The sequence below is a fragment of the Perca flavescens genome, chromosome 2 (genome assembly GCF_004354835.1).
Source record: "Perca flavescens isolate YP-PL-M2 chromosome 2, PFLA_1.0, whole genome shotgun sequence".
Lineage (NCBI taxonomy): Eukaryota > Metazoa > Chordata > Actinopteri > Perciformes > Percidae > Perca > Perca flavescens.
In genome coordinates, this window is record NC_041332.1 from 23,437,859 (window position 1) to 23,450,476 (window position 12,618).

At 38.8% G+C, this 12,618-nt stretch overlaps 1 protein-coding gene across 5 annotated transcripts in view; it reads left to right on the plus strand.

Annotated features, from left to right (window-relative positions):
• tbc1d1 (TBC1 (tre-2/USP6, BUB2, cdc16) domain family, member 1) overlaps positions 1–12,618 on the plus strand; it is a 58,073-nt gene that overhangs the window by 2,691 nt on the left and 42,764 nt on the right. The window contains exon 1 of one of the 5 annotated variants that reach the window (XM_028593679.1): positions 2,499–2,710. The exons of 3 other annotated variants lie outside the window; for them this stretch is intronic. In XM_028593679.1, coding sequence (XP_028449480.1) covers positions 2,642–2,710 — 69 coding nt within the window. In that variant the 5' untranslated portion in view covers positions 2,499–2,641. Of the gene's footprint in view, positions 1–2,498; positions 2,711–5,503; positions 5,576–12,618 lie in introns of those variants that run through there. One more of the 5 variants, XM_028593688.1, reaches the window with a different exon arrangement.

The following is a 12,618-nucleotide window of genomic DNA, read 5'->3' on the forward strand; positions in this document are numbered from 1 at the left end:
GTCAGGCTGACCACCTGTTTTCACATTTGGACACAGACACACACACACACACACACACACACACACACACACACACACACACACACACACACACTTACACTTACACTTACACTTACATGCGCACAGAATATGTGTGCAATCCTTGGGCACTGCCAAAGGACTTTACAAGAGTCATTTTGCTTTAGTTTACACAATGTTGTGAGCTTAGTTCTTATTTAATACAATAAATGGGAATCTGGAACATCCTTGCGCCCTTAGAACCAAAACCACACACCACCAGATCTGTAAACATTTTACACAGGAAAATGTGACCCCCACACACACACACACACACACACACACACACACACACACACAATCTTCACAATTTCATGTACAGCAAACATTCAAGTGTTTATGTATGGGCTCACATTCAAAAATAGAGCTGCAAAAGATGCAGGAAAAGTAAATGTTAATACTTAAAATGACATTTTTCTGTACTATATCGTAACTGTCACACACATTACGAGCCCTTGTGAAAGTAAAGGTACAGGAGCATTTGTCCAGCTTGCAGTAGATATGGTAACAGACTATGATGATTCTTTGGTCTGCTGTATCATATTTTGATAGTAGTTATAATAGTTAAGATTGGAGGTTAAGAAATGCATTATAATGGTCCTCACTTGTACAGTGCAAATTTACTTCTGAGCTATTCACCCAACAATTTGAACTGCTAAAAAATAAGATAAGAAATTTTACACATAAAACAAAACATGGCACATTCAAGATATTCAACATCCAACTAATTGGCTGTATTTTGAAATTCACTGTATTCTGACTTCTCTGTTTCATTTAAAGATGTGGGACACTGTTATAAGCATTATTTGTTTTTCATAAAAAATAATCATTACAGGAAAATGTATCATAAGTACATAATTTAAAACCTGCAGAGGAAAAAACTTCCGCTTCTGTGTCAGGGGACAGAAACTGTCTCAGGGTCTCTGGAGTTTCCCCTGCTGCTCCTGGAGTAGCAAAAAAAGTAACCACAGGGTGTCACTAATGAAGTGTACAAAGTTCACAATGTTTCAGTGTGAACGTTTTAATGTTTGAATAAGTTTCTTGCAGTTTTTTCATTGTTTGATTTCAGTTGCTGCTAATTTTTGTTACTTCCCCATAGTCCCTAACTATATCATTATTTTTATTTAATGTAGCTTTATTATTACTATTACTTAATCACTTTTCTGTGGGTGAGCAGATGGTAATGACTAAAGATAAGATATTTCAGTATTACTACTTGTACCTATTTTATCATTATCTTTTTAAACCTGAGATTAGTTGTTCTATTTCTAGATGCTAGTTTTGACCATTGGTGATGAATTCATGGTGACTAAATGACCGGAAAGAACTATTCTCTTTTACATATCAACGTGATAAAGTATGTAGTCAACGTTTAATGACACACTAATCACCACAATATTTAAGTCATAAATATTAAAGTTAGCTTGTGACAGAAAAGTTCAGAGGAATCTGATAAGTCTTATCTAATTGAATTTGATATAATATAATCATTCATAATCATATATCACATCATCAACCAAACTGAAATCCCAAACCCACTGCTTCATCTTTATTAGATATTAGTAAATATTTACTAAAGACTATGTGATACTCCATTCTCCACTACTAACTATTTTATATCACTATTTCTACTTGATATTAAATATTTAGGTTTCCATAATGGCTTTTTATTAAGTCCTACAATTGTATGATCAACATGTGGGTTTGACTGGTCCGTTATTAGAAAAATATAGAAGTAAAATAATTGAATCACTATTTAATAGCAACTTGTAGTTAAAACAAATGCTGATTAGATATGATCTAGGTACAGTAGTTTTCCTATTATTTCATTTGAAGACATGGAAATGAGACAAGTTAATGACAATTGCTGGGTGTTACACTATCAAAGTAATCTACAATACAAACTGTACTGAGACTGTAGAGTTCGAGACAAACGTGTCAAATGTTGACCAAAGGACTACATAACAACGGTTAGAAACTAGGCTACTGGGCCATGAAGTTAACTATTCAGCATTCCCAACCAAAGTCTATGTTCCCAACTATCAGTTGCAGCGGTGCATAATCCCAAGGGCATTCATTCCTGCTTGATAGGGTCTGCTCTGTTTACAGAAAAACGGAAATACTTTTTACGTTCAGTCATACCAACGAAGATAATAAAAACAATCTTGATCATGCAACGGTAAAGTGAAAAAACATCCAAAAGTCTACCGCCTAGTTTGACTGCCCCGGGACAGGAACTGTGTCCACCCAATTCTCCAAAACATATTGGCGGATTTAGCTGCGACAAGCTGACCACAGTTAACTGGAATAAAGTCGGAAGTTGGTAAATTGGCCTTCAAAACAAAAGCAAACCAGTGGGTGTGTAAAAGATATCCATATGAAGTTATGGTAATATCTTACTTTGAAATTTCTAAACTGGATGTGTTGTAATTTTATGTTGGCCAACATGAAGCTTAACCGCAGGATCCTCAGCTTCAGTGAGCCAACTCAACTTTCCAATGAAATTATATTGAAGTGTCCCACACGGTCAGAGACAAGTCTCGGAGAAGTAACCGCTCCGATCTCGTTTTAGCTAGTAAAGTTTATGGCGGATGGGATGAGAGCACGACTCCAGCGACTCAACCTGTTCAACATAAAACAAGAACAAAAAGATGTAAGTTAAGTCTGAAAGGCGTGTCGGTGCGGTTTTGTTTAATTTGCGTGCCATGCTAAGCAGGCAGAAAGCTAACGTTAACCGAGGTAGTTAGCGAGCATTCACATTAGCCAAATTAGCGCAACCTGTTAGCCAAGTTCAACAACTTAGCTCTCGTTAACATTAGCTACATCACTCCAACAGAATGGTCGTTACATATCTAGTAACGTGTTTTTTTTAACGTGAACTTTACTCATTAGTTTTCACCATACTTTATGATTTTACATTTTCTTTATTTAAGTAACTACACAGGCTTGTCTTTATGTCAAATGTGACTGTTTGCCAGTGTAACGCTTTAAATAACAAGTGAGCCTAATACACTAACACTACATGTAACTGCTCTGTTACTGCTCTTCTTCTTATCTGGCTACTGCAGTTGTTGGTCAACCTTTCCTTACCATAACTGGTCAAGAAGTTATGAGTGGAAAGTGTCATCACTCAGTAATAGTGTACATATTTGTAAGAGTGTCTTTTACATCATTTTATTGCAATATTTCTATTCTGTATTCATGTTCTTCACTGTTACTGTACTTTGCTGTATTGTTTATTCCCAATTTAATAGTGTTAGTGTTATTGTATGCACCAAACACAGCAAGTCAAATTCCATACAAGTGAAAACTTACTTTGGCAATAAATCTCAGTGTGATTCTGGTCACTAAATGGTTGCTGTTGGTGTGCTGGTTGTAAATATTGAGGGGCATTTAGCTAGGTTTCTACAACTGCCAGCAGTTAGATTTTTTTAATGTACTCTAGACAGCTAAACAAAATGCATTATATTATTATTATATTAGATTGTGATTTTTCAGCTTTTCAGAACTACTTTGAAGTTTGAAGATAAGTTTTCGACTCTGACCTGCGGTCCTTTGCTGCATGTCATTCCCCTTCTCTCTCCCCTTTCATGTCTACATCTTTCCTGTGGAAATAAAGGCCTAAAATGACAGAAATTAATGATAAAGAATATTTTGAGCAAATGTGACAAGAAAATCACTGGTTACAGTTTCCCAAATGTGAATTTTTTTTGTCTTCCATAACAGTAAATTGACCTAACTACCTTTTAGGTTTTGGACTTTTAGTTGGGCAAACACATCACCTTGGGCTCTTGGAACAAATGATGGAAATTTTTCAATATTTTCTTTTTTACATTTTCTGACCAAATGATTAATTGTTTAATCGAGAAAACAATGTGCATACTAATCAATAATTATTATTGCTTGTTTTCTGACCAGTAGGCACAGTCTCATTTGTATCAGGAAAACCTGCTCAGTGCATCATCATCCTAGCTCACAGTGTTGCTCAACATGGTTTTTGAAAATCCTTCAGTTATTAAATATGGGATTTTTCTCAACTGGATGTTGTTAAAGCTGCTGGCTCTGTTTAACAGTGGCTTACTGACTGTCAGACCCTCTAAAGTTTAGAACATGAAAACCCAGTCTGCTTAGCTGTTGTAATGTAGGTGTGTAGAGTGAGTCATTGGGATATCACCTCCAGAGCCATTGTGCTTACGCCAGGACTTGACTCTTGGAAGAGGAGGCAAAACGTTTTGTACACCGTATTAGTCACATAGTCTGTCTCGTGCTCTCACTTCAGCTCTCTCTCTCTCTCTCTCTCTCTCTCTCTCTCTCTCTCTCTCTCTCTCTCTCTTTCTCATGGCTGGTTTCACACACAAGCCACCTTAAAGCCTTGGCCTAAAGTGAGACTCAGCGTTATCCTTTGAACTGCAGAATATTGGGGAGTGTGGCCCTTTTTTGCAGGTGCTTTTTGGTTTTCTGATCAAGCGATTGTGATATCGTTTGAGTTGTGATCAAAAACTAGTGATATTTACTTGGTTTGAATGGGAGATGTTTTACATAAATTCTCAACTAAGAAAGTACCCTAGGCAGCATTTTCATTTCGACAAAAAAATTACTTTTTAAAAGTGATTGGTGTTAATGATTACCCAAATTGTCCACGAGAGACTTGTGCTTGGAATCCCCTTTTTTTTCCTTCTTTGCCATACCCTCTTCTTGGAATCTTTGGTCTCACATGCGTTTCCCTCCCTTTTTGTGTGACACACTTCTTGTGCTGTTGTAAAAACAAGCCTGTAAACCAGAGGCACCTTCCTGTCGTTTTACTGTATGCCTGACAGTCTGTCTTTGTCAGTTGTCAGTCCCCTTTCTGTCTATTTGTCTAGCAGTCTGTCTTTCACTTTGTTTATTCAGCGTTTTGCTTGCCTCACCTATCATCTTGTCAGTCTTTGAGCAACACCTATACAATCTTCCTAGATGAGAAGATTGGGGTTATCTGTGAGCCTTACCAACTTCATTTTTTTCTTACCCAAGAGTTCATTCTGACTCAGCACAGCAATTTGACAACAAGCCCCTACATTGTGTCCCTATCACATTTGAATGAGTTTGTCAACTCTGCCTCACTTGTCTTTGTGCTGTGAAGTGGCTCCTTAATCCCAATAGAGTTATGTCAATGTGTTGGACTCTTGGGGCAGTCACTCAGTGCCTGCTTTACGACCATCACCTCCCTTTGAATATTTTTCCTCCTTCTCTCTTTTGTGCTTAACTTTCTGTTAGTGGTGCTTCTCATATGTTGTATGGCTCCTGCACTTTGAACTTCTGTGAGCTCTGGCTTTGCTCCACAAGGCACGAGACCCAGGCATATGACCATGGGAAGTGCAGAAGTGGGGCTTTTTTTCTGGCTCGTCATTGTTGTTGATGATTTTCTAGACTGGCTAGTGTGTCACTGGGTTTTTTCAGTGACATTCCTCTGTAACCTGTAAAAATGTTTGACCTCCTGGCATCTCTAGTCAGACTTCAAATATCCATTTAGGCTAGTGTGGTAAGTTGGACCTACAGTGTTTCTACAAAGTATTTTATTAAGGTGCTGTATGAGTAATCTGTCTCTGTGTGTAGCTTTTGTCCATATTTTACTGATTTATTTATTAATACAGATAATTTAGTATCGTTAAAACTAGATACTTATTCACTTTTGAACTTTAAAGTTGACGATTCTATACATTCTTTCATTGTTTAGTTGTATCTTTGTGTGGCAAACTTCTTGTCATGTCAGCCTACTGTTTAATAAATGTGGAGCCCATGGCTGTACTGGAGTCCCTCAGCCTTGTAAGAGGGGTAAACTACATAGTTTAGAAAGTCTAGAAAGAAAGAAGCCTAATGTAGCCAAAGAGTGAAGACAAATGGTGATAAGTCGATATATCTATAAAATACATTTGTGTGTTTGTCTTATAATAATGATTTTGTCCCTAAGCCTTCTGGTAACTAACCATTGCCCTTCATATGAAATCCTCCCCTTTGACCTTTTTGCTCGCTTTGACAAATATTGAAAAGTTTATTTTGTTAATTGCACTGAATTGCAGCTTCTCTTTTACCGGTGGTACTTGTGTAACTTCCTTCTTTTCAAGTTCAGTACAACAGAAGTTCTATTTTATTCTCGTTTGGTGAGAGACAACATGCTTTTTCAATGTTGTTCTCTGTGAGAGGCCAAGTGAGGCTGTGTCCAACTGCCTTCCTGTTTAAGATCATGTTAATGTTACACTGAACAAGATGCTGTGTGTTTAAAGCTAAGGCTGCCCTCTGACGAGCAAACCCTCTCCCCTTCAATCCAATCGACACCTCCAAATCTGACGTTTTAGCCTTGTTTGAGCAGTCTAAAAACGGGGAAGTATTGGAATAAGAAATCCAAGAATAGATTACACATGACAGTGACGTACAAAGAAATGTCTGTTTGCATTCATCAAGGTTGGAGAGATCCCCAGCTTGCTATTAGTGACTACCGCCATTATTTCTTAAGGCGTTTTCATACCCATAGTTTGTTTGCATGCATTACTACCAGCGCTTACTGGCCAGATGTGTCAGGCGGGAGCAATAAAGTAAATACAGAAAGAAGGTCCTGTGTTCTGGACTAGTGCATATTTCTTGCATCTCCATGGTCAAACCAGCTCATTTCAATAATTTTTCAGACATTGTTTAGCGAGCGACGTTACTACTTCTGCTCTGCTCAGCGAGACTTTGCTCAGCGAGACTTTGCTCTTTGCTCTGCTCGGCGGGCGTGTGTCTCCAACTTTGGCGGCGGCTGGTTTGACCACGGAAATGCGTGTGACGGCGAGCTTGACCGCAGCCTATTTCTGTGAGAGAAACATTGCAAACTGCTACAGTTTGCATGCCCTACCGCATTGCAGATTGTAAAGCACACCTGACTACAGGAGCCATTTAGCTCAGACTTGTGGAGTACACATACAGCAGTTGGGGCGGTTTGAGGTCGCTTGTTTGGTCCGCTTTTGACTAGGGCTGTCAAAATTGATCAAAAATGACGTTCGAATATTCCCTCTAAAAAAACACAGAATATTCAAACTATTCGAACATCTGGTTGCGCATGCATCCAAGGTGGCGCACGACATCGTGACGTCAAATTGATGTAATATCCGGCCGGCGTGTCTGATTTATGGCGCTCGAGCCGAGGTTGCACACGGCTCTTTTTTTTCAGCGGCGCGCAACAAAGCAGAAACGGTAGCCTGAATGAGTTCGCCGATAATTGGATGTCAGGACTCTCAGAGTGACTGCAAGTCTCTCTGATAAACTTACCGGGTTAAGATGAGTTCTTTTATGGTGAATGAAAGGCTCGATCCGACGAAGTAGGTCATTGAATCAAACCGATGCATTGACGGCAATGCTGCTGCCAGTTCTGCCGTTTTTACCTTTTTCTTCTAGTCCGTAGAAAGAGCAACGTCGGTAGCGTTTGCTCATTAGCGCCACCGCTGTTCAGGAGAAGACTGCAGCTGGTGTCGTGAGCACCAGCGCAGGTATAAATAGTCACGGCGATCTCATGATGTCACATTTGTATGCGCCAGCTGGGCTGCGTCCGGTATGTAACGGCTTTCAGGCACGCTAGCAAAGCAGACAGCCAGACAGCCTCTGCTACCGCGAGCGTTTTTTTCCACAATTTTTTTTTTTATTCGAATATTAATTTTCACCTTTGAAATTCATTTTTTAAAAACTATTCGAATATATATTCGAATTTAGAATATTTGTTAACAGCCCTACTTTTGACGCACATCCGAGTGTGATTGCTGCAATCTCACCTGCCCAAACGAACCGCACCAAGGGGGAAAATGAACTCTAGTGTGATTCAACCCAAACTAAATGAGGCAGTTGTGAAAGCCCCCTTAAAAAAAACGTACACGTTCTTTTAAGGCTGCAAGAAGCTATAATTTTCATCATCGATTTAACATTGTGATTATGTACTTGATATATCATATATACATGTCTGTGAAATGTCAAAAAATCCATGTTAGATTGGCATGTTTGTTGCAGGTAGTTAAGTGAAATGTACTTAAACAGACAAGGGGTAAAACTACATTGGGAAGGGAGTAACTGAATGACTAAATAGATTAAACGTCATCATGCTGAGCCGTTAATCAGCCAAACAAAGCAGAGGGAGTAAAACTGATAGGTGGGCTGACATGATAAATACAGTACAATTAAGAAAACAAATCCTCCTCCTCTTTATGGCTATTCTATGTCTTTAATAACAGAGAGAGTGAGAGAAGAGGCACATGCAAGGACTAAATGTATCTGTTGATTGAGGTGTTTCAAAGAATCAAGCAGTGAAAGCAGAAGGAAGAGGAAAGGGTAGATGGAGGGGGGTAAGCAAAACAGAGAGAGGTCTGTTGTTAGTGGACAGATAGCAGACTTCACTCTTGTGCCAGGAAGATTAAAAACAAGGAGACACTAGAAGCTAGAGGGTGAGAAACATGGTGTCTGGAGTGATGCTGATGATGTTGGGAGAGGGGAATGGAAACAGTGAAGTGAAGCACTGATAGTCGGAAATTGTATGGTGTCTCCGAATCTATAGGTAAAAGATGGCAGGGTGGGGGGGGGGGGGGTTAAATACTTGTTTTCGTACTTATTTAGCTTATTCACTGTAACCCCCAGAGTAAGAGTAAGACAAGTCGATACATACTTCTCATCTCCGTGCGTGCTGTAACGCTGTCTGACGGCTCCAGCATTAGCTTAGCCTAGCACAGATCCTGGAGGTAACTGGTTCCAACTAGCCTACTGCTCCCAATTGTGACAAAAGTGACAAAATAACGCCAACATGTTCGGGACTCCAACATTAACACACTGACAACATTGTCTTCAGAATATAAAATATTTTTATAGCACTTTTTAATGTGTGATTGTGTAAAGGTGTGTATATATATATATATATATTAGGGCTGTCAAACGATACATTTGTTTAATCGCCAAATTTCTATAGTTAATCGTGATTAATCGCATGTTTTATCACATGAATACAATTTTATTATTTTGCATTTCAGAACTGTTTTTAAGTACATATTGACAATGGAAAGCAATTCTTACCAGTGTATCTTGATTGGGAATCAAATTAATGCAAAGAAAGTTACTTTATGAACTTGACTTTAAGATTTGTAATTGTTTAGTATTTATTTACTGTAAACAAAAGAAAAATGTGTGAATCTGTCATTATTGCACAATTCCTCCAAGTAGACCTACCTAACCTAACTAAGATGTAACACTTACACTTTGCTTATACAGTACAAACAAAATGGTCCAAAACCAGATGCCACAGCAGGACATTTGTAACCTTTACATTTTTCTAATAAGGAATGTAACAATTCTCCTGGACAGAAAAGGGGGTGGACAATGTCCCAAATGACAAAAACAGTCCCGCCAGGTGTGCCTGTTGTTTTGTTTCCGGTCTAGCTAGATCCGGTGCGGTGTTGTAGTTTTTCTAATGTTACTAGTTATTGCAATTAGAGCTGGGCAATATGGAAAAAATCTAATATTACGATATTGTTGACCAAATACCTCGATATCGATATTGTAGGGTTGACAATTGGTGTTTACAAAAAAATATTTACACAATGCGATTTTTTTATAAATAATCATCATTAATGTGTCTATAATAACTAAGTGGGGTAAAGGCAAATAATAAAAAAGCTAGAAAAGTCTGGTAAGTTAAAAAAATTACATACTTTACTGTAATGCAGCCATTAAAACCAGGAAAAGACAACACTTGTGTCATATCACAATATCCAAAATCTAAGACTATATTTAGTGTTATATCACGATATCGATATATTGATATATTGCCCAGGCCTAGTTGCAATAGCATGTGAAAAAAACTACAAAGTTTGCTAGGCCAAAAAGAACGTTAATCTCGCGATAAAAAAATTGACGCCGTGCTGTCAGTTAAACGGTGTGTATATATATATATATATATATATATTTACGAAAAGAAATATGTGGCGGCTGGTGTTGATTGTGTGGCGCACCGCCACAAATTAGTCTATTTGTGGGAAACACTGCATACATTGATGTAAAATCTTAATCTGCAAAGTAACAGCAAATACAGCTGTCAAGTAAATGTAGTGGAGTGAAAAGTATTCCCCCCCCTACCACCTTAACTAACAAATTTTCTGCGGCAAACCCTGGAGGCAGGTATTGTTTTGATAAAAGAACAAGAGTGAACACATCTCATGCCGAGGCAAGACACAGCAGGACCTAGATGTGTGAGTCTGTGAGACTGCAGTTTTAGTAGCTGCTCTGGCATCTCACATGAACTGATGTGACTCAACCACTGCTTCTGCTTTGCGCGTCTACTTCCTCCTTGTAGTTCCTTGGTGTGGACCGCCAATGTGCTGTAACAAAGTGGGCCCACAATAGGAGAAGCATTTGTATGTTGGCAGCCAACAGCTATAGTCCGGTTTTTTTGTAGATGATAATGATATATGTTTGTAGCACTTTATCTTTTGTTTTTTCTTTTTTCAATAAATAGAAGTAAGAAAGTAAGCTGCAAAATCATAACAAACCCAGCGCCCTGATCTTCCTGCATTATTTAGCATGATGAACTCAATATGCCAGTGATCAAACAATCGCAGAACAGCAAGAATTCAAACTTCCTACTTAGACTTACCCTAAGTTATTTTTTTGTCTGTGTATTACTGGAGTTTTAGTTATGGAAATAGGAGATGTTGATAATGTATAAAAAACTAAACAAATTGGCTGTAAGAAAATGTCCGACTTGCTTCTATCCTTTATGGCTCTGACACACCAACCCGATGGCCGACTGTCAGCAGAAAAGGCCGAGTTGGATAAAAAAGTGCCTTGGAATACACTGAAGCGACGCTAACTTTAGCGTATGTTCTGCGAATGCGCGAGACGTAATACGTCTCCATAACAGCAGGGGGCGCTAATCTGTATTGTCTCCCAAAAAATGAAAACCGGCAGCTGATTGGACAAACGTGTCACATGGGTCTGGCTGCTCCCGGATTTGATAATGGCGGCTTGTTCAGAATACAAGCTCATATTTTATGAAGATAGTTCACCGAAACAAGTTCTGAAAACATTTTAAGCGAGAAATAGGCCATGCAGTTGCGGAATCTGTCTTCATTTCAGATCGACAAAGGTTGAGAGGCAATAATCCCGCTCATCATTTCCGGGTTAGCACTCCACCAATCAGATTGGCCATTGAGTCCGACTGCCCGCCTTCCGATTCAACATGTCAAATCGGCCCAAATGAAGTCCAACGGCTCCTCCAGCTGACGACGGCACGGAACACACGGAACACACTCGAGTCACTGACCTCGCCAGACTGTCCGACAGCCGATAATTGGGTTGGTGTGTCAGGGCCTTTACTCACTCAGGGACGCTGAGCTAGAGCAGCTTAAAACTTCAGGCTGCAGTCCGCCTCACTGCGTGGAATTAGTTATTTTGCAACAATATGATGACATTTTCTCTGTATAATAGTTAGTTCGTTATACAGTAGTTACAGTGTTGATGTTGCAACTGTTGCCAATTATCAGCAAATGGCTACAAGTCAACAGCACAGAGTGTTCCTGGTGTGTAGAAGAAAGATCACCAAGTGAATGTTTGTAACAAAACACAATATAGGTCAATTGGGTGACAATGATCTTAATTTAGGTTTAAATGGCAAACAGACCAGGTTGATGTATAATTGAGTATTTACAAACCAAAAGGAACTTGTAGTGTAATGATATGCCACTTTTTCAGGTTTTTACTGTGACAAGGATCAGTGACAGCTCAAAAGACCATTTGTTGGATGCCACTTTTTTTTTTTTTTTTTTTTCTTTTTTCGCTATTTAAACTTACATTTCATTGTAACTTACTTGCTATCAAGCTCATTTTAGCCAAATAATGACCAACCAAACAGCCACATTTCAAGCCTACAGTCTAAAATGATATGTGATCTATTTCTGGTGAAGTGTTGTGTTGGTTGGCTGACTGACCTTTTTCCCCAAGCCTGTTTATGTAACCTTACTTAGCCTCTTTTTTTTTTTCTTAAACATTCTTATGCTCCTGCTTGTCTGTCTTTAAAACTGGCACAGGCAATGTGTCAAAACTGTTTTAACACTCATGGAAATCCTCTGACTTAGTAGTCATGGAAAGAGTGGCTACAGAAAATTATTTTTGTGCGAGTGGGAGCCCTGAGTTATGGTTCATTTGTTCTAGGCTGTCCTCATTTAACCCTCAATATCCACTTATCTGCAGACCAGCCCAGGTTAATAAGAATAGCAACACATATGCATTACAAAACTAAGAAATAATCTTGCAGAACACTTTGATGAACTGGAAGTGCTTTTGCATTAGATTTTGTTTTGGGATCATCTACAAATTAAAAGAATATATGTTCTAGCCAGGGAATGTTTTTTGTCTTACAGAGCATTAATAGGAATAATGATGAATAGTCCCGTCTGGACATAAATATCCAGGAAGCCGGACAAGAGCAACAAGACATTTGCTGCTGCTCTGCTCTTTTTCTGATGCTGCTGTTTTTTTTTTTTAACCAGACAAGCTTGCATCTGTTAAGTATGAAAATTA